The following is a 23556-nucleotide window of genomic DNA, read 5'->3' as shown; positions in this document are numbered from 1 at the left end:
TTTTCGTCCTTTACCTTCACTAACTCAGCCACTAGCTCGGCTCTCAGAAGGGCACAGCCCTGCTCACAAGTAGCACTAGCCATTACTGACAATTAATCCCCGTGAGCTAAGTCTGCTGTGAACCTTCCTCTAGCGAGGTCAGAACACACCCTGCAAGGTGAGATAACAAGAGTTATGACCACGTGACAAGGGTTACCTCCACTGACACCGTTTAGATGGACGTAAGTGATCTGCGAGTTGATATAATAAATTTGATTGTTTTAAGATGTTCATTTAACTTTTCCCAGATAAAAATCCCAGCAAGCAAATTTCTTCCAACAAATTGTCAGGGTAAGTCCAATAAAAGAAAATATCCAGATAGGTAAATTTCAAGTCACTTGTCTGAGACAAGTAAATGTTCCAGTAGGTTGATAAGGTAAAGTATATTTTCAACTCTCGGAGCAGAAAAATGGCTTTCACCATTAAATAATCTATGCATAATCATGGTATTAACCATCACGTTTAGAACCATCCTAAATTCTACAGCGGATGCACTCTGTGTATGGCCACCACTTCAACCAATCACCTCGACTCAGCTAGGTGGACAGCCCACCTATTATTACTCCCTACTACTTTACTTCCCGTTTCTAATCTTTCCTTCTCTCTTTCCTCTCCTCTCTCATAGCAAAGTCATTTACCACTTTATTTCATCATCATAGGAGAGAAGTCGCCCGTTTCTGCACAGACTGTTCAGTACAAGCCTAGTGACAGCTAAAGAACATGTGTTCAAGTATTGTGGAATTGGTACTTTTTTATTTTTATCCTCTTCGCCACTGTTCGGCTCGTTAGCCGCTTGGGCGGATGGTCGCGTCTCTTGTTACTCACTGTTGGCAAGTACTGGGCATGTACTGTTTCCTGTATCCAAACCCACTCCAGTGTTGGCCAAGTCTGGTCTTGAAACAGCTAACACTCGGTGCCGTCAAAGCACTCTCTGGCAGGTTGTTCAAGAGTTCACAATTCTCACTCCGAAAAAGTTAGCCCTCACAGTTTTCTGGACTTTTAGCTTTTTCAACCTTGAGCTGTAGCCCCTTGTGGGGCGGCGTCCGCCAGCTCCAGGTATGGACACTCGACTGAGTAGTACTCTCGAGATATTTATACACCTCAATTAGGTCACCCCTTGCCTGCCTGTAGTATAAGCTAGGCAGTTGCAGGCGCTCAAATCTCTGGATAGCCGAGGTGCCAAAATGCAGGCACTAGTCCGGTGGCCCACCTTTAGACATTTCCAATTAACGGACAGTCCCTAGCATATCTCGGGGGCCAAACGGAGAAGCACCTTACTCTTGAAGATCGTTAACAGGGACTGTCTAAATATCTGAACGACCTTCTTAAAAGACCTAATAATTTAGTTGTTTGATTCACCTTCTCACAATGGCCCGAGAACTTCAGTTAATTGTCATCATACACACCCAGGTCCTTTTAACATTGTCTCCATTAATGCAATTTATTCATCCCGTTGGGACATGATGCGCCTCCTTACCGTTGGTACGACCCAGGTGCATCTTCTTCCACTTCATGACATTGAATCTTAGCAGCCATTTTCTCGACCATTCTTGAAGCTCGGAGATCTTTCTGCAGCTCTTTGCAGTCGGTTGGTATCATCCGCAAACATTTGTATGGAGGAGTGTACAGCTTCCAGCATGTCATTTATGATACAAACAACAATGGGCCCAATGCACTGCCTTGTGGTACCCCGCTTGTCAAAGGTACACAACGATTTTGTACCATTAATCACCACACACTGCCTCCGGTCATGCAGAAAGTTTTCTGATCCACGCTAGGACACTTTCCCAAATCCCGTAACCTTCCAGTTTAATTCTCAGCTTTTCACGGGGTATGCTGTCGTTAATCTTGGCAAAATCAAGGTATATCTTGTCGATATTGCCACGGTGTTCCAGAATTTGGGTCCAAACATCCAGTACCTTGAGTAATTGTGTTAAACAGGAGCGTCCCGGCATAAAGCCGTTTTGGCACTCCTTTACAAGGTAGTTTCGTGGTAGATGTTCTATCATGGCATCTCTTATAATGCTCTCAAGTACTTTACATACTATGCTGGTCAGGCTCACTGGTCTATAATTATTCGTTGAGTGACGATCGCCCTTGAAAAAACTACACAAGGCATTTTCCAAATACTGGAGACCCTTTGATCATCCAGGCATCTACAGAACACGATACTTAGGGGCTCAGCATGCTCGTGAGTGATATAAAGTGAAAAGACTAAGGAATTGTACACTGGTAGTGTGCCGACTGTATTCGAAGCGAGAAGTTCAGTTGTAAGGACAAATCCTGTGAACAGTTTTGTGAAGATTTTGTGATTATTAAAGAAGACTACTGTTCACAAGTGTGTTCCTGTGACGGTGGAAATCTACCTGCCTGTTTGTCTGCACACTGATACCGATCGTCGGGAAATTAACGGAGACTGAGGCGGGAGAGCTAGTCGTAATTCGAAGACACATGTGATATATCTACTGCTTCTGTATAAACGACATGACCGTTGGTAACCAGCGGTGGAAGCTGGTAAGCGGCGAAAGGGGATGGTAACACTGGAATTGTTGTGAGCGATATAAAGTGAAAAGACTAAGGAATTGTACACTGGTAGTGTGCTGACTGTACATATTCGACGTAAGAAGTCCAGTTGTGAAGACATACCCTGTGAACAGTGTTATGAAGATTTAGTGACTTAAAAGGCTACAGTTCACAAGTGTGTTTGAGAACTGGTGGAAATCTATCTAATTAGTATAGGTTTTGAATGTTTTCTTGGGTAATTAAACTAAACTATCCAAAAGTAACGATTTTTCGACAGGCTCAAAAATGACCTTAACTATTACCCAGTGTTGGGCTCACAGCCACAACGGGGTCTCATAAGAACATAAGAATGGAGGAAACTGCAGCCGGCCTCTTAGCCCATACTAGGCAGCCCCGTATATCCGTCCAACCTATATTTGAAGCGACCCAGCGTGTTCGAGTTAATGATAATGCTTCATGTTCCGTAACTTGTTCCACTCATCCACTACTCTATTTCCAAACCAGTGTTCCCTATCTCGCTATCAAATCTAAATTTATTTTTTAACCATTGCTATGAGTTCGCTACTGGTTGGATATATCTAGTACCTTTGTTATCTCACATTTGTTTAACCCTGACTTCCATTTATACACCTCAATCATACCGCGCCTCACTCTACGTCTCTCAAAGGAGTGCAAATTCAGATGCTTTAATCTGGCCCTATACTCAAGATTCCCAATGGCGGGATTAGTCTTGAATTCCTCCTCCGAATGCTTTCTAGGGATTCGATATCCATTATGTAGTACAATAACACTACGTGACTGTATAGTGGTTATTGGTGTTATTATCACCCCTTCAGTTACGCCGGGGAGTATCACGACTATAGTAACCCTACCGTAGCTGCGAATAGCAGTTGTGGATGTTACACTCAAGATTTTGAGTGGAACATTACCGAACGGTAATGTTCCACGCAATAACCAGCAGCATACGCCAGCGTCCAACAGCGTCTACACCCGTCAGCACGTAGTAACCACCAGCAAAAGCATTCAGCAACAGCAGTGCCCGTCAGTCAGCAGCGGTCATCCAGCTGCACTAGCCGTGCACACTACACATTCTGGCGTGCCGGCACGTGTCACAACTCACAAGTTCACTGTTGGGCTTCGAGGTGTGTGATTGAAGCCTCGATTCACGCACACTGAACCAAGAACTATCAGAATTCCGGTTTACTAACGAAGATTAAACATTATTACTCAATCATTAGCGAGAAATTAACAGCTTTCAGTGAGGATAATCAATCACATAACTTAACCAAGTGAAATCATTGAGAAGTCGATTCAAAGTCATGACGTCATCAGTCGGGAGGGTTAAACGAGGTATTTGGATAATCAATTGGCTGTTTTGTATGCCTGTATTTGTCATTTACATGGCCGGCTCTAGCTTCTGAGGGGCCTTATGCAAAATAATGGTTGGGGCTCCATTCCTTATACAACCCTCCCATCATGCCCAGTCCCTCACCCACATACAGTATGTTCCTGATTTTCTGAGACCATCATCTTCATAAAATATAACAGGAAGGTAAATCAGTATCAGTTGCCGGGTTTTTATAAACAAACCGCCAAGCCCAGTGTTATGGGACACACTTGTCTAAGAGTTGTTAAAATGTTCCACATAATGAAAAAAAACAAGATAAGATAAACGGGAATATTCATAATACTCTAAAAACTGCTGTGATATATTAAATATTAAAACATATTTACACTCTATACACAAAAAGGTGAAAACGAAAGTACATCAACTATAATTGAGAACTAGCACATGGAATAAGTGTTACGCATCACAATACACACTATAAATGGGTCCGACTAATTACCCAAATGAACCCAAATGTACCCGCAATGAAGTCAAATAATGGTCCTACATGAATAAATCGGACTGCCAATCACTTCTTGACTAGTATTTGGTGTCACAAAAAATTGGTAAACTTAATTTAATCTGAGTTAATAGATCGAGTGCATGTACCTAACCTAACCTAACTCAGATTAAATTAAGTTTACCAATTTTTTGTGACTTTGACACCAAATACTAATCAAGAAGTGTGTAGTGGACGTCTCCCCTACAAACTGCGTAGCAGCCACCACCTGCTATCACATTCCAACGTGCCGTTGCCTAGCAACCAAGCGAGAGCTGTCCCCAGATGTTACTGTATCTTAGCAACGGAACTAGTCACCGGCGACTTCTCGGGTTTTCCCAACATGACTCATAGAGGACTGGCGGCTGCTGCTGGGTGTATATAAGCTCTGTCTCTCCATTGAGAATTCATTCTGACCATTCTTCTTGAACCAGCAACACCTCCTCCTCCTCCTCCGCCGCTGCCTGGCTGCCTTAGCTCCTCCTCGCCTGCCTGGCGGTCCTCGCTCCCGCCAGCGAGCATGGCGACCCACCAGCTGTCCTTCTCTGAGCTTCCTCACCAACCAACTCTCATTCTGCCCATTTTCCTGAACAAGCAACACCTCCTCCAGCAAGCTCCTAGCTGTTAACATTTATTTCAACCAGGAGGCCAGCAACAGGCAACATCTTCTCTAACGAAGCTCCTGCACATCTACCTCCTTCAACACGCTACTCACCGAACGTCTTCTACTGAGCAGCTCCCCACCACACGGCATCTCCAGCACCAGACTGTCTATCATATAACTTATATTATATAAGAAAACCACATTAGAGTTTCTATCCATCCTGAGTGCTAGACAACATTAATATCTCGATACCCCTACAAGTGATTCACAGCCCGATTTACGCTTGTATGACCATCATTTGACTTCATTGTGGCTACATTTGGGTTCATTTGGGTAATTAGTGGGACCGCTATACTATAAATATATTCCTAATACATGTAAACAAAGTAAACTTAGCTGTGAGGTGACCACTCGGTCGCACAAACACAAAACGCTCAGAACACCAGATACCCGTACACAGCGCAGGGCGGAGACGGTCAGGAAGGTGAGTGAGTCTCAGCCTCTGGTGCACCGGACAGAGTTGCCAGGTTGTTTATTACTCACTACAAGAATGTAAACATTAACACAAATAATACTTAATTTACAAGACAACAATGTACTATATAACCTACAACAATACATATTACAACAAAACATAATACAAACCTAACATAACACATGCTAAATGAGAAAGAATAAACATAATGAATAACTCGTTCCTTAAACGAGGTGACTACCTGGTTGCCATCACACCTTCCACCTTAGATAAAATTACTAGGTTAATTTTACAAGAATGAGTATACTGTATATACTATTCGCAAATTACACTGGACATACAGTCAGCTAAAAGGTTGACCTTCCCTTTTACTCGTATGTGTCGTATTTCTAGGTTAAATTGCTGCAACATGAGTGACCATCGCATAAGTCTCTGATTTCGATTTTTCATCGTCCAAAAATTTGAGTGGGTTGTAATCGCTATACACAATCACTGGTTGAGCAGCATGACACAAATATACGTTAAACTTTTCTAAAGCAATCATCAGTGCAAGCAATTCTTTTTCAATTGTTGAATAGTTTTTCTGGTGTTTCTTGACTTTTGGAAGATAAATAACACACAGGGTGGAGTATGTTATCAGCAGATCCAGTTTGTAGTAATACAGCACCGGTTCCACTATCACTGGCGTCAATGTGCAGACAAAACTGATTTTCAAAATCAGGGGTGTGTAACACAGGAGCACTGGACAGCAGCGACTGGACTCGCTCGAAAGATGTTTGATACTCTGAGGTCCACTTGAACCGTTTCCTAGGGCTGGCTAGGTTTGTGAGGAGCGCTGTTATTTGTCCAAAGTTTGGGCCAAACTTGCTGTAATATCAAACCATTCCCAGGAAACGTAGTAGAGATGTGCTGTCTGAATGCCTTGGGAACTGCTGAATGGCTTCCATCTTCGCATCGACAGGTGCGAGTGAACCTTGGCTAACGACATGACCAAGCAAGAGCCACAGTGGTATGTCCAAACTCAGTCTTGGCGAGATTAACAGTCAACTCCGCATCTTCCAACCTAATGAAGAGGGCCCTCAATTTTGGCACGTGTTCTTCCCAACTGGATGATACCACCACCAAGTCATCAAGATATGCTTGTACCCCTTCTAAACCTGTGATGACAGAGTTGACGAGGCGCTGGGAGGTGGCAGTGGCGTTACGCATGCCAAACGTCATGGCACAATACTGGTAAAGGCCATCTGGAATCAAGAACGCGGATATTCTCTTTGCCCTCTCCGTCAACTCCACCTGATAGTAACCTTTGAGTAAATCCAACTTCGTGACGAATTCTGCTTGGCCGATACCGTCGATAATATCATCCAGTCTGGGCAGTGGAAAACTGTCCGGAAGGGTGATAGCGTTGACCTTGCGGTAATCAGTGGAAAGCCTTTGACTACAGTCAGGCTTTGGCACCAGCAAGCACGGCGACGATCATTCACTGTTGGTCGGCTCCGCCAAACAATTTACGAGAAGGAAGTCCACCTCCTCTCGCAGCTTCACCTTCGTGGGGTTCATCCGGTAATAGGGTTGTTTGACAGGAGCCGCACTGTCAACCAGGAGGACATTGTGTTGGACGATCCGGCAGATCCCTCGGAAGTCGTCGAGTAAACCCTTCAACTCCAAGGACTGCAATGGCGTCAGATGCTGCAATTTAAACTCAATATTAGCCACAACGCCACTATTACGCAACTTGACAGGATTTGTCCAGGCAGTAATCTTCAGGCACAACTTCATTGTCTGGCACTTGATCCTGGATTAGTACTGCCTCTGATTCTCTAATGTGATGTGGATTTAACAGATTAACGTGAACCAGACGCTCAGTTCTCTCTAGTTTCCATCACATTAGATGGCTGAAACGCACTCTTCTGCGGTTTTGATATGCATACGCCACACGACACATCAGAATTGACATACAAATCTACTAAACAAATATATTGTATTCGGGAGGGGCTACCCTAAGTGATGGGGGCCCTGTGCAGCCTTACAGACCGTACTTAGCTGGTGCCGGTCCTGATAATACAACATATACCAAATTTATTTCCTTCGGGATCTTCACTTAGATGTTTGCTTTAATACAAGGCAGTGGCTAAATTACCGGTCACGGCAATAGCTGACAAAATGTTTTAACGTTTTATTTTGTAACCTGTATTATAACAATAACCATGCTTATTTAGCATCCCTTGTCTGGCTTCTATTATGAGGTTCCTTAGGCCCAATCCAAGAGTTTTACTATGATGTAAACAAACACATATCTGCCACATCTTACAAAACGCGGTAACCAGTTAACAGATGTACATGGGATGTGAGAAAAAAACGAAGTCAGTATCGTAATGGTACTTTAAATGGCTAAGGAAACTAAATTTTGGAAGAGTAGTGATAAGATATTTGACCCAAAATATCAATTAAGCATTATGGAAATATGACCCCTCTCCAACTTGATTGTGGGGTAAAAACACGCAACAAACTGACCAAACCAAATGTAACGAAACCTGACCTAATATAACCTAAAGTGGCAGCACACTTTCTTCCAAACATGTTGCCCGTTTTGCTAGCCGCTGAGCTTTTGCTGGCCGGGTTAGTGCGCAAATGAGCTTCATATTAGGTGTTAAGTATTCATGAAAAAATTGAAATAAATCACGAAACAATAATAATTTAAAATGACATATAAAACGGTGACATGTTTCTATTTATTCGTCACTTTAAATTTTTTTGGTGTCATTAAATCATTATTCAGAGTCTTCTTTGACAAGCCAGCCGCCGCCACTTTTAAAGAAAGTTTACGACGCATTCATTATATTTTCTTTAGCTTTTGCAGACGCCTCACTTGGTTCAGCAATTATTGAAGAACAATCCTGCAAGGCCTCAACTGTAGTAACGAGATCCATGGCGAACCTCGTCTAGACGTTTTGTTGTGGTTTTCGTTGAGTTGGGCAGAAGCGCCAACAAAACATCCCAGTGTGATGCAAACGTCTCTGTTTTGCTGGCCGGACCGTGTTTGCCAAACATGTTGGGAGGAAAAGTGCCCAGAGTGCAGCCGCTTTAACCTAAACTTACCTAATTATCAAGGCGATTTCTTTTTCTAGAAGATTTTGGGTGGTTTCATGCAAAACCAAACGTGTCTGTCTTCAGGGTTAATGACAATCTGCACCACACTTTAGAGTTTAAGAAGTCTGCAGAACATCATAGGCCTTGAAAATATCAACTGAGAGAGACTTCATTTTCAAAAACACGTTGAATGATTTGTCATTCTGAGAGAGAACACCTTCACACAGAGAAGCCATCTTACAACTGACCAATTCGAATTCAAAACAGGGGCGGATCCAGGGATATCAAAAGGGGGTCCAAGAGTTTGTGGGTGGGGGGACATGGTGAGCACAGTGAGCCCACCCAACTGGGGAGGGGATGGGAGGGGGGGGGGGACTGTAAACCCCCCCCCTTCCAGATTTTTGTTTGAAATCTGACCAAATATCATGACCAATTTGAAGCCATTTTGAAACCATGTGCACTTGACATTAGGAGATATTCTGAGGTCAATAGTAATTACTTTTTACTATACAAAAGCGCCTAGGTACAATACTGCATTACAGAAAAGGTATTGGAATTTTCTGATGAAAAAAAGGGGTCAGGAACCCCAGGACCCCCCCTCCCCGTCCCTGCAAAAGCTTGATCATGCACTGGAGTATCATGTGAATTTTCTTGTAAACTGTAGCCAATCAATTGTTTTTGTGGTTATATGCGTTTCCAGCACCCCAAAATCCATAAAGGGAAAACCATTTTATCTCCAAAGCACAAAATTTGTAGACCAGTGAATCAAGAAGTGAAGGAAACTGGAGAAATATGTAGTATCATTAAAGTAAATGCAAATGGAGAGAAATTGATAGAATGTGCGTCGAGAATGAGTTGATAGTAGAGAATGTGTAATTAAAAAAGATAATAAATCCAAAAGTGGAGACGGTAGAGAGGTGTTAGGGTATGTATGTGTAAGAAATTAGAATGCTATGGAAGTTGACGGATGTAAATATTCAACGAAAAACGGTGCAAGGGGTGACTGTCCACGACTTGGCAGGATATCGATTAGTAGAGAATGAAAAAATTCAGTTTGAAAGAAGTTCAGAGTAAGTCTATGAGCTGAAAGTAAGATAATGTAAGTGGAAAATTCAAAGAAATGATCGAGACAGTGAGTACAAGTAAAAAGAGACGGGGATGAATGGGAACAGTTAAAAATGTAGTATGCGACGGTGCAGCTAAACCGTGTGGGTAAAAGAAAAAGGAAATGAAAAAAAGAAGAAGAAACAGTGATGGGACGAAAGATATATAAAGTTCCTATTAGAGAAAAGGAATACATCAATTTGCATATAATAATTCATTTCACCCTGTCTCTTGGTTAATTATAATACCCGAGTAAATATTCCACTTCTTCAGTGCCAAGTTGAACGCTTTCTCATCTTATCAACATCCAGATAACAGCGTTTGCAGCTAATGAGTTAAAATCATCAAGTCCTCATCAAATCACAGTAAAGTTGCTCGCTTACCATCCAGACACCTCCAGCGGACCCTTGGCGAAATTTTTATTTATTTAGTACTGTATAGTGAAAAGTGCACATTTATTGTAATTTATTGTATTCAAGAACAGTAGGCTCGTAATTTAGTCATTTTGCACTAACAGCAAGGAGGTTCTGACAGATTCAGTGCCTTGGGTCGCTAGGTTAGTGAGATCAGTGCAGAGAAAAGCATATTATGAAATTTTAAGTACCTATAAAACACGTTGACACACACACACACACAAAATAAACATACACAGGAAAAACAAGGCAAACACACAGGCAGATACACTTCAGCACACACAAATACTCGTAAATGCACCAACATCACAAAAACACAAAGGGACAAAAACATATAAATATAAACAGACATGTTATTGACATATATACAAACATACAGATACACAAACAAAGCATGAACATTGGTAGAGACAAAAATCCAAATAGGTAATGTACGGTTCTCTTCCCCAATCACTCTCTCTCTCTCTCACACACACACACAATCATTTCTGCTATATTCACTGAAGTAAAAGAATACTTATTCATTTGCGAATTTGTATGTTTGGAACATTGCTTTTCTTTATATTAATCGCGGATGGAGCTTTATTTTTTAATGTAAATCTTAGTTAATAAATAAATCCTGTACAGTATTTCACATTATCATCCAACAGACAATGAGGAAAATAACTCAATAATTATTTCTGATCGACATTTTACAGTGATACAGAGCAAAAAAGGAACATTTCTTATACGGTCAAAATAATCCTATGATACAATAAATAAACACTATGCAACATTTACTGTTTATACACAACTAAGATTATCTCATAAAAATGGACAAAATGACTGTAGAACATAAAAAAAAGTTTAAAATACATTTAAAATAGTAAAAAAGAAAAAAGACCTCCACAGTGGTATTCAATGTACACAAACACACACTATAGGACTGGTGGGTGCGACCTATCAGTGAATAAAAGCCTATTTCTTTCTTGTAAATTATTGCTTTTCTGCTTATTCATCTTTGATTTGTTTTAGGAAATATTTATTTATTTTTTTACTAATTTGTATTATCTTTTCTGTTGGCTGCACTGTGTTCGCTCTAAACAAGGGAGTTTGAATGAAATTTATTTAAATGTGGAGTTCTTTTTTTGTACGGATACAGAATACCGTTCTTTTACGTCAACTGCAATTAATTCTATACAGTATATCGTTCATTTACGTTCACTGTAATCAATTTCATACAGTATGTCGTGTATTTTACGTTCACTGCAACGAATTCCATTGTCGTCTGATCCAGTTCTTGGCGATTCATTCATTGATAAAATTAAGTTCAAGACACTGACATTCACACCTATTTTTCACAAGCAAATACAACACTTCCACATTGAAACAGTTTATAAAATATACAATCCATAAAGTTTTGTTGTACAGTATTTTATGTAATATAAACAAATTCTTTTCTGGAAAATTCGTCATCACTCACGGCTCAAAGGCTTGTGGGTTACAACATTCCAGTTTGTGCTCGTCATTATGCGGATTACCTTAGCTTCAAGTCATCAACAGTTTCCAGCAACACAAAACAAGCACACATGTTTACAATGCATCTTATGTCTATGGTCTTGTATAGCATTCAATTGCCTTCACTGCTGAGGTCTGTCAACACATCCTTCCCACATAATCAACAATGGTCCAGCCATATATCATCTTATTTTTTACAGTATTATGCAGCATATTTCCAGTGCTGCCACACATTGTTGTACATCAAGTTTTCTGACTCGAGCAGCTGAGAGGACACTTCGCTTCCTGTAGTTCAAGTAATTTCCTTGTAAAAAAAAAGTACCCATAGTAACTATATAATGAAGGCCCTTATGAGATCAACACAAAAGACTTCATAATTATGCCAATCATTCCTGAGTCTACAGTATTACAAAGAAGGTGTGACTCCAGAACAAACGTGTAGCGACGTCAGGTCTTGTTATTCTCGGCCTTCATTTGCAAACAGAAATCCACTTCTCCACGGAGCAGTCGTGACAGCTGACCTTACAGCACCACTTGAAGCGGCAGTGACACTTGCTGGTGGCTGTCTCCCGCCTCTGGTCGTACCCCCTCCCGCAGCAGAGTGTGTCGCACGAGTCTGGTCCCGTGGAGGTCCTATTGCAGTGCCGACCCCTCGTCCCCGCTACGTCCAAACGACCATCCACATCACAAAACGTCGGCGACTTCTCTACATAGAGCAGCGGCGAGTCCGGACTGATCTCTCTGTGCGAGGGAGGAGATATTTAGGCTTCACACATTAAAGCTGTCATGAAGGAAGGCAGGAACTGTGACGTAAACTGTTTGCAGGAAGTGAGAGAAAAATAGAGAGATACAGAGTAGAGTATTAACGTGGAACAACTGACAGTGAAGGGATGAAGGAAGACAATAACCTGGAGGCCTGCCAAGGAAATAGTAATTCGAATTGTTGCAATATACCAGTAATCTTAATGTTACCCTTACTGAGGATTATTTTTATTATACTTTTTACCACCCCAGAGTCTATGGCACCATTACAACGACCAGTAGACGGTAGCGGCACTTACCTTCTGACAGGCCGATACTTGCGGGCAGTGTTGGCGGAGTTGCCGAAGACCTCGACGGCTGCGGATTTGGCCTCGCGGTACTTCTTCTTGAGCATGTCGCCCACCCGCCGGAAGTCTGGGGCCGCCTTCCAGCAGGTCCTCACCTCACATGACCCGGACATACCGTGACACTTACACCGCACCTCACGGTTCCTCCTCACCACCTAGGGGAGGGAAGGAGGATAAGCAGATTGGTCGAGGAAGGAGAAGCGGAAGAGTTGAGATACATAAAGGGAAGAGAGAGAGAGAGAAAGTGAGAGATATACTATCACATAATATTAGACTTTATATTTCATAAAAGCATTTTTTTTTACGGGGAATAGCGACAAAATATCAGTAAACATTAAAAATAAAAAAATAAAAATGATATTAATCTACACCACGAAGATGCCGGAAAACCAGCTTTTTGAAGTGAGACAGATTGTATGAGTATGGAAACACAAAAGGCAGAGCATTCCACAGTTTAGCTGTGTGGAGAAAGAAGGATGTACTATAACGGGTTATTCTAGTTTGACCGACATCCACAGAGAAACGGTGGGCACCGCGGGCAAGACGCGTGTTACAAGCCCACGGCCTTGCCGGCGGTACACAGAACGCCAAATCCATTGAACATTGCCCGTTAAAGTACCTGTAAAAGAGAGAGAGAGTGAAACAACATTGCGGCGAAGAGGAAGGGAAGAAAGATTATCAACTAAAGGAGGAAAGTTAATAAGACTAAATGCCTTTGATTCCACCCTATCTAGTAGTTGGGCAGAAGAAGAGCCACCCCAGATATGAGAGCAGTACTCCAAGTTAGGACGAATGAATCCCTTATATACTTGAAGCAACTGCTCAGGAGTGAAGTAGCTACGGCACCTGTACAGCATTCCCAGAAAACATGACCAACTTCTTCACCTTACCTCACCCGCCCCTACTTTTCTTCACCTCCAACCATCCCCTCTTTTCTTACCTCCCTTCATCTTCCTCCACTAACACCATCGTCTTCCCTCACCTTCCCCATCCTCTTCCTTTGCCTCTAACCACCCCCCCCCCCGTTTATTTCCCTGTATTTTCATTATCTTCAGTTCCTCTACCTTCCCCTCACTACCCTTCCGTCTCCCTCCACTGCCTAGTGCCTACCTCAACCCTTCCTCATTCTCACTTCCCCCTCTCCCTCACACTCACCTTCCTGCCGACCTCGTTATTGTAGAGGTGTGTGAAGGAGATCATGTCCTTGGCTCGCTCCCTCACATCCAGGAACTTGCGGGAGTAACGAGCCCCAAATCTGGTGTTGTCGTGGCATCCGCTCCACTTCCACGCTCTCTTGCCACGAACCTGCCGGAGACCACGAAGGAGGGTTATAATTTGGGGAAAGGAGAGAAGGGAAGGAGGGGGTTATACCTTGTACGGGAGGGAGAGAAGGAGGGGAGGGAATAAAGTAGGGTAAAATCTTGTGATGTGGGAAGGAGAGAAAGGAAGGAGGCAGACGTAGATAGTGGGAAGGAAAATTGATAAAGAAGGAAGATAACGTAGGGAAGGAGACTTATAACCAAAGTTAAAAACATATACGCAAGGGTTGTCCTTGTGTGTGTGAGAGAGAGAGAGAGAGAGAGAGAGAGAGAGAGAGAGAGAGATACAAATAAGAAGCAAAATTACCAGTTACTGTTCTCCCCTTTTATCTCATTATGTTATTAAATAAATCTGTCCTTCCATATAATCAATCATCAGGTACTGAGCTCACACACACTATTCAAAGTAACTGAAGCTAAATTCTTCGGAGATAATTGTATGTGAAACTGTATTCTTTAAAGCTCATTATAAGTGAAACTACACACTTTTCAAGACCATTAAGTTAAGCTGTACTTTATTGTACTGTACTTTAAGGACTGAAGATTGTGAAAGACGTGATGGATTTCCTCTTAGCCTTTCAATATACTGATTTTTTGATGTGATGATTTTTCAACTTGTCAATATAGCGAGGATTTTTTTTTCTATTTTTTTTATGTAGTGATGAATATCTTTATTTTATTTTTATATTACAAAGCAAAACCTACTAATGAAGACCTCGACTGTCTGTGGGAAGATAATGGACCTCAAATGACTAGGCAGGACAGAACAAGACGTCTCACCATGCCGCAGGAGCAGTTATAGAGGCGACCAGCTGCGCAGGCGCGGGCTACACTGTGAGTCACTCCCGCTGCTGTGATGGCGTGTCCGAATGCGCTCTCGCTGTAACCTGAAAGACGACGTTGATGTTAAGACTGTTAGTTATGTATTAATGCATTTCAACAACAAAGGTGCTTAAATGCGTATTCTAAATTAGTAAATGCTGATCACAGGAAGATTAGCGACCCTTAACATTATTTCGCCTGATGATTAAACACCCTTCTCGTGAGCCGTCAACACCCTAAATCTCTTTTTCTTTACAACAACAACTGGCCATAAATCCTTTTATACTGTGAACGAGAGGGAATCAGAAACCCCTAACTGAAGCAAAAGGAAAAACTGGGATAATACAACTGGCGGTCAAACAGAATTACAACTTTTGACTTGAGTGTAAGGAGAGAAATTATGGTGTTTGGGCGAGTGTGTGTGTGTGTGTGTGTGTGTGTGTGTGTTGTATCGAAAAAGAGCGAGTGAGAGAGAAATTGGGTGGTCCACTCTTACTCCAACCATTCATCATGAACAACACATCAAAGCTGCCGTGTTGTCATTCATAAAGGTGATAGAGGAGTCCTGGAGTTATGTTCCAATGATTACCTTCTCTCTCTAACATTATCAAGAGCTGGGTCATAACATTCTCCCTACCCACACACTTATCCTCCCCTAAACACCTACCCTCCCCCACCCCCTCCCCTAAACACCTACCTCTCCTAACCTCCCCTAAACACCTCTCCCCACCCCTCCCCTAAACACCACCCTCCCTACCCCCTTCCCTAAAACACCTACTCTCCCACCCCCACCCTAAACACCACCCTCCCACTTTTCCCCCACACACCCCACCCTCCCCCCCCTCCCCTAAACACCTACCCTCCCCCACCACCACCCAAACACCTATCCCACCCCTACCTAAACACCCACCTCCCCCACCCCCCTACCTAAACACCTACCCCCTACCCCCTCCCCTAAACACCTACCCTCCCCCACCCCCTCCCCTAAACACCTACTCTCCCCTACCCCCCTCCCCTAAACACCTACCCCTCCACCCCCTTCCTCCACATACACGCCCTGTTAGCCAATGAAAGCCGTTTAGGGCGGGGCGAATACTGATAACACAAACAGATATGATATCAACCAGCCAATGAGAACGATTAAGAGTACCTGATATACCAAAGCTCGTCACCCAATCACAGAGAAGCATTACAGGTACTATAAATTACCTACTGTGAAATAATTAATCAGAAGATATAATTATACGTTACTCCAAGAAATATGCAAATCAGTTCAACAAATAAATAAATAAATCAGACTGCCACTGCCAAAAAATAATTACAGTGTACCAGAGATAAGTCAAGTGATATATTGTTGTTGTTTTTCTTTTATTGTTGTTTTTTTTATCTACTGTTAACTGTGTATATAGATTTATCTTTCTCCAACGTGGACTGTTATTGTGCCGAAATTAATTTATTATTATTATTATTATTATTATTATTATTATTATTATTATTATTATTATTATTATTATTATTATTGAAATTATTTATCATTAGTTATATTATGTTATTTCTATTCACCATCATCTCTCTCTCTCCTGTGTACACGAGGCAGTTCAGGGCGGCTGCCGAATGTGTGTGTATGTCAGGTTACAGCAACTCAGTGTATGTCGGTAATATATTATATCAGCTGGCATAATCTTGGCATAGAGACTGACCTTGATACACCCTCAGGAGACAAAGGTTAAAGGTGAGTTGGTAAGTCAATTTTTACGATACTACTGTACTGGGTGTTGATAGGAGTGAAATTATTCTCGTTATGTCCGCAGAGTTTCACACAATATATTATAACTGCTGAGGAAATTTCATGAGGCTATTGTAATCACCCAACTGGCAGATAATTATTGTTTTTCTTAACTTCATATCAAACCCTGGAATATTCAGTTGTGTTTTTTTTAACCTTCAAAATTCCTTCACAAAAATCTAAATAAATCTAGTTGAAGTGTTGTCAACAAGTCTTGTTTTATCTTAGTATTTACCATTGTTATTTTATTTCTATCTAGAACATATCGGTCTATCTAAATTCAAAATCCTACCACCTGACCCACTCCTATCCTACCACCTGACCCACTCCTATCCTACCACCTGACCCATCCCTATCCTACCACCTGACCCACTCCTATCCTACCACCTGACCCACTCCTATCCTACCACTTGACCCACTCCTATCCTACCACCTGACCCAATTCCCTATCCTACCACCTGACCCACCCCTATCCACCACCTGACCCACTCCTATCCTACCACCTGACCCACCCCTATCCTACCACCTGACCCACCCCTATCCTACCACCTGACCCACTCCTATCCTACCACCTGACCCACCCCTATCCTACCACCTGACCCACTCCTATCCTGCCACCTGACCCACCGCTGCCCCACCACCCACAGGCCGCCCTTTACTTGAGAGTACTATGGTCGGCTTTGCTAATTGATAGAGTCATTACCACCCCACTGGCGTCCTGACCACTGGCCACCCAGGAGACTCCTCCTCCCCGTCCCTTCCACCAGGAGACTCCTCCGTCCCGTCCACCAGAAGACTCCTCCGCCCCGTCCTGGCTACCAGGAGACTCCTCCGTCCCGTCCACCAGGAGACTCTTCCGTCCCGTCCCGTCCCGTTCCGTCCACCAGGAGACTCCCCTGACCCGCCCGGACCACCAGGAGACTCCCCCAACCCGCCCCGACCACCAGGAGACTCCTCCGCCCCGACCACCGGGAGACTCCCCCGCCCCGACCACCGGGAGACTCCCCCGCCCCAGCAGGAGGTTCACCAACACAATCTCCCACTCCCTCACCCCTCCCACCCCACCCCACCCCCCGGGCAGACAATCCTGGTCAATTAAAGGTTTCTTACTATTCCCAGGTGGTTCTCTCTGCCTCTCCTCGCGGTGGGTTTCTTTTGCATACCCGAGCGGGAACTATGGATTAGGGACGGTCGCCAGGGTGTATGGTGTGAGGGAAGGACACCCGCCAGGCTGCTCACCACCATCACCACTTTCAAAGCTCAATCATTCCCCTCGACCCCCAACGAGTGGTGGGGGTGAGGAGGAGTGGGGAGGTAGAGGGAGGCAGAGGTGGGGAGGTGAGGGAAGCAGGGGAACACTAGGGTGGGGAGGTAAGGGGGCATGGATGGGGGAAGAGAGAGGCAAAAATGGGGAGGTGAAAGAGGCAGGGGTGGAGAGGTGACGGAGGCAAGGGTGGAAGAGGCAGGGGAAGACGGTGGTGAAGAGGTGTGGAAGGCAGGTTGGGGAGGTGAGGTGAGGTGAGGGTGGCAGGGGAAGGAAGGAGTGAGGAAGGTGAGGGAGACAGGCGCGGGGAGGTGAGAGAGGCAGGGGTGGGAAGGTGAGGGGGTGGGTATGGTGGCACAAAACTATTAGATATAAACAAAAAAACCCGGAATCAGACCAAACGTTTGTTATAGAAACGCGGTGGTGTACACTGGTGAGGTATGTGGTTAGCTTAACTTAGTTAGGATAGGGTTAGGTTAGGTTAGGTTAGGTTAGGTTAGGTTAGGTTAGGTTACCTTTGATTAGGTTAGTTTAGGAATACGTTTAAGTTACGCTCATATCACATTAAATTAGTGCAAGTCAGCTTAGGTAAAGCATACGACAGATTTGACTAAATTCCGGTTCCGGGTCTGAGTATTAGCAAATCCTGCCGTGGTGCCTGAGTGGCGAGCCAGCCAAGTAGCCTCGTGGTGGTGCGGTGTGGAGGCTAAGATCATTTATTAGTGTAATGGACGGAGTTATATTGACCGCCTCTGAATATGTGAGTAAGGCGAGCCAGTGGACCGAGCGAGAGAAGACCACTGATGAAGATGGATAGGCAAGAGGTAGAAAGGGTTAATACCTGAAGGATGTGTTGATTCTGATAGTGATGTGAGCTTAGGACGATGTGTGAAGGATGTGTTAGGTTGAGTCTGGTTTATGTGTGAGTTTAGGGTGATGTGTAAAGGAAGTAAGTTAATTCTTATTTTTCTTGTTAATAATCGAATGTGTGTGTGTGTGTGTGTGTGTGTGTGTGTGTGTGTGTGTGTGTGTGTGTGCGCGTTTATGTGTGTGTGTGTGTGTGTGTTACTCTCTAAAGCAGGTGTTGACGTCATCCATACCCACCAGAAGGCTCACCAAGAGGGCCCCTCCACACTCCACACACGACCTCACAAGCCTCATGGCGGGTGATTTACGGAGGTGAATTAATAAGCACACAACCGGTTCAGGGAAATGAAAACATTACAGAAGCAGAGGTAAGGTAGGAGCGATGTAAGTAATGGCCGCCCACCTACCTGAGAGCCGGGAGATGTGTTAAGGCTCCCGGCTTATAAAGACGTAACAGAACCAGAAGTGGCTCTGTAAAGTCGCGCTCCCTTGGTCGCACTAGAAACTCTGACACACACACGCACACACGCACGAACAAAATGATGGCCGTCGGGATATAAAAGGAGCTACGGTAACACTACGATCATTGTCACCGTTTAGCAAGGTGTCGCGGGTAGCCTCGTCCCAGTACACCAACCCCACAGTGGTCACCGCCTGCCAGTATCTCACAACTCACATGTCATGCAGGGTCTCTAGGGGAGTGTTCCTGGCCCTCACGTGTTCCAGGCTTGCTATGACATGTCACTGAGGAACGGGCGTAAATCCTCTTACGGGTGTTAATAGAGCTATAAAGGCCGTCTTGTCGCGGTCTCCTTTCGCGTCGCCATCAATTTCCTTCTCCTCTGGTGCGCGACACACTTCACATTTTACAGATTTAGTTTTTTTTCATTTATCTGAGTTACAGTGTCAATATAAGTTATATTAGCAGGAGCAATACTGTACCATATTTGAAAACTGGATCAACGATTTTTTTAATATATTTTTTTAACCCCTTCACTACTGGGACACCACTTTTAATACTTTATTTGGTTAAAGACAGACGATTTCATTCAGCTCAGAGGGGTCCTCATACACAATGAGTTAGTAGACTATCTGCACCAATAGGAATATCACAAGTACACAAACGCACTTGAGGGTATTATTGCTTTCTACCATTTATGGATTTAGCCCAGTCTTAAAAAACCCATAACCAATATCATGGTGACTGAAAATGATAAGGAATGAAAACAAAACAGAACAAAACAACAACAATGGCAAAAACAGACGAATTTTTCTTTCATTTATCCAAAAATAATCAAAATGTTGCCAATATCGCCAGACACAAGGCTAGACGGCGCGCAACTGGAGGTATAGTCCATTACCAACACACGGTATATCAGCTCTATAAGGAACTATTTAACAATAAACTAACCTTCAAATTAACTAACAAAGGATTAAGTGAACGTAGAGTGAGTGTCGACCCCCCTGTGAGTTTGCTGATTGTTTCTCATAGATAAGACAAGAGTTAGTTACTTCGTTCACTTAATACTGACCTCGAAGTCTTGTTCTAACTCGGGTCTATAGGCTCGGCTATCCAGTACATACCGTTTGGGCTTGATTATGGGAGTTGAAAGATTGTGCTATTCAGATAGACATGACAATGAAATATATTTTACGAGCAAACTGTATTGGATATAACAAAGAAGTTTTATAAATAATCAAATTATGTTTGTGTACAGGATTAGTTTAGGTGTGTAGTGTCTATGCCTTTGTTTACTTTATGCTCGTAAGACCATGGACGAAGCACTTCCGCTGGCAGCGAATGTCAACACGGAGAGGACGACACCACGTCTAGGTTCTACGCCGGAAAATACAAAATATGTGACGCGAGTGAACACGGTGGCTGCTAAGGATATAAAGTTTGGTGATAGACCTTGCCAACGAGAAGGGGGGTGGGGGGCAGAAGGGTGTGGCAACTATCTTGGCAGGACGCACTAAGAAGCAGGGGAGAAGGTTACCTTGACAACGGCACCAGCCTCCCCCTCTTCCTTGATGCTTACGTTGCTCCTCGATATGGAGTTCCCACTTCAGAGGTGAGGAGGAGGTGCAAGGGTCGAGGGGGGATAAACATGAGTTCCCAAGACCTGGGTACGTATAAAGAATATATAAAACATACCATGGTACAAATAATGTTAAGTATATACAGTACATGTATCTCACACGCGAGAAACAAGCAACAACAGGGGTGACAGAGGGCGCCAAAGGGGATGGCAGGGAGCGGCAGCAGGGGGTGGCAGAGGGTGGCAACAGGAGGTTGTAGAGGGCGACAGCAGGGGATGGTAGAGACAACAGAGCGACAACAGGGGGTGGCAGAGGGTGGCAGCAGGAGGTGGCAGAGAGCAACAACAGGGGTGACAGAGGGCGGCAAAAGGGGATGGCAGGGAGCGGCAGCAGGAGGTGGTAGAGGGCGACAGCAGGGGATGGTAGAGAACAACGACAGGGGGTGACAGAGAGCGACAACAGGGGGTGGCAGAGGGTGGCAGCAGGAGGTGGCAGAGAGCAACAACAGTGGCGGCAGGCGGGCAGGCAGGTAGCAGCAACAGGTGTGGACACTAGCACACAGGTAAGGCGAGAGTTCACTTCAACAAACTCAATATTCCAGCTCTCACTGACGCGTTCAAGTGGTAAGCCGATCACCAGACGCATTTTATTAACTCTCTTTCTCTCCTCTGTCTCTGTCTGTCTCTTCATATTCCGTTTTATACACCTGTCTGTCTTTTAGGTCTCCGTCTCTCTGTCTTTAACCTTTCATTTCCACACACAGCTTTACTGTCAGTGTATACGTGATTGAAGTTTCTATTTTTAAACGCTACAGGATGTTCCATATGTCAACAATTTAGTTTTCAAACAGGAATTAGTGTTTTATATGTAGCATTAGCATGATGATATGATGTTGCATTCAGGGAGAGAGAGAGAGAGGAAGGTTCTCTATTGATCATGAGAGGTCAAAGGTCAAGTTATTAATGCTAAAAACAGAATATCAGTTGCCATGTGATAACGCCATCTCACAACCCGCACGTCCAGAAATGAGGTTGTTTTGTGTCCCCTTATTAACAATGTTGATTAATTCTCTTCAGACTATAAATATACAACTACAAATACCTTTCAAATTTCTCTTACCTGTGTTCTTATTTATTATACTTTTTTTGAATATCTTTGAGTTATTATTTATTATCATATCTATTGTTTATCAAATGAAGGTCGTCTTTTATTTAGTGTAATATTCAAGTGATTAATGTATGACAGGAGGCTGACCATGACCGCCGCCATACTGCCAGCGGGAGTATCAGTGACATTCTATTATTTATCTACCAGCAGCGGCCGTCCATAAGACAGAGGACCTCTACTGCCCTTCACCTGTCACTGTCTACCCCACGGCCTGGATAGTCGCCATTACTCGCCACTAGTCCTTCATTTCACGGATGAGTCGCCATTACTCGACATTCGTTCTTCACTTTATGGGAGAATCGTCCTTACTCGTCACTCGTTCTTACTTCATGAGAGTCATCATTACTCGCCACTCGGTCTTACTTCATGAGAGTCATCATTACTCGCCACTCGTTCTTCACTTCATGGGACAACCGCCATTACTCGCCAGCTACTAAATAACGCGTCGCTCATAACCCAATCTACATGCGTGAAATGCAAATGGCGGCGATTATGACTCTGGGTCGGGTTGATACATAGTGTAATTATCATCACCACAGGAGGCGCCCAGAGACACTGCATCTGGATACTGTGGAGAGATGCAGGGATTAGGACACTGGAGGGATAGAGGGATTAGGACACTGATTGAGATACTGTACAGGTACTCGGGCACTCAATGGGGGGAAGGCCTCGTTGTCATCATGGTATGGTTAATGACTCTACTCCATTAGGCCAGGTAGTATACGATACAAAAAATCAAACCCGAGACCTCAAGGTGAAGCAAACTAGCAGGTGTGTTAACGACGTCCAAGCCACCACCAACACACCTGTATTTACCTCTATATTCACTGACAAGACCTGATGAGTGGAGTCTGCATTAATCCACATATCTATCTCACTCCTTACCTTCACTCATCACCTTAAACGAGTAGACAACTTCAACTCGATCCAATCAACCTGATTCGAATAGGATAGCAAGACCTGACCCGCACGACGTACCCAGCAAGGTCACTGAGGTGCTTGCCGACCCGGACTAGGAGAGTTGCACTAATAATGTAAACTGCGGTACTCTCCTTGAAGTGTTAAACTGGGGAAGTCTCTAAAGCCTTTGTCACCAGTTAGATTGAATAGGGAAGAGCAAAGTTGGCGTGACGACTATCGCCGAGTGTCAGCTGGAGAGGCTGAAGCAAAGTGACCGATTGATCCTGAAATCTAGATGGAGACCTGTGGCTGGCGGCGAGTGTGTACTGAATGAGAAAACGCGAATTGGAAATAGATCTCCCGGACCTACAGTAGAGGATAATATTTACATCTACAGTAGTGTCTCTCTTCTGAGAGTGACGTGTGGGACGGCAAGGGATAGACGAAAGATTTGTCCCTAACCACACTGAGGACCGAGGCTCAGTGATGTACAACACCCACAAAAGGTGTGAGCAGTAATGGGAGCGCCAGGCCGAGGACATGTAGTGTGGCGACACGCGAGGGAGAGGAGGAAACAACGCAAGGCACGAGCAGTGTTTAAGGCAGCGCTAGTGAGTGTCGTCACCAGCGAACAACAACATAAAACTGACA

At 43.8% G+C, this 23556-nt stretch overlaps 1 protein-coding gene across 1 annotated transcript in view; it reads right to left on the bottom strand.

Annotated features, from left to right (window-relative positions):
- Positions 1-10174: 10174 nt before the first annotated feature.
- LOC121874271 (protein Wnt-4-like) overlaps positions 10175-23556 on the bottom strand; it is a 54836-nt gene continuing 41454 nt past the window's right edge. Inside the window, exons 4-7 of the mRNA XM_042378379.1 lie at positions 14840-14946; positions 13896-14045; positions 12693-12895; positions 10175-12372 (exon numbers count right to left, since the gene is read on the bottom strand). Of these exons, the coding sequence (XP_042234313.1) occupies positions 12102-12372; positions 12693-12895; positions 13896-14045; positions 14840-14946 (731 nt within the window). The 3' untranslated portion in view covers positions 10175-12101. The remainder of the gene's footprint in view (positions 12373-12692; positions 12896-13895; positions 14046-14839; positions 14947-23556) is intronic.

This window comes from Homarus americanus, unplaced genomic scaffold (assembly GCF_018991925.1).
Source record: "Homarus americanus isolate GMGI-L3 unplaced genomic scaffold, GMGI_Hamer_2.0 scaffold49667, whole genome shotgun sequence".
NCBI lineage: Eukaryota > Metazoa > Arthropoda > Malacostraca > Decapoda > Nephropidae > Homarus > Homarus americanus.
Note: the sequence above shows the minus strand (reverse complement) of the source record. Positions and strands in the feature narration are given on the sequence as shown.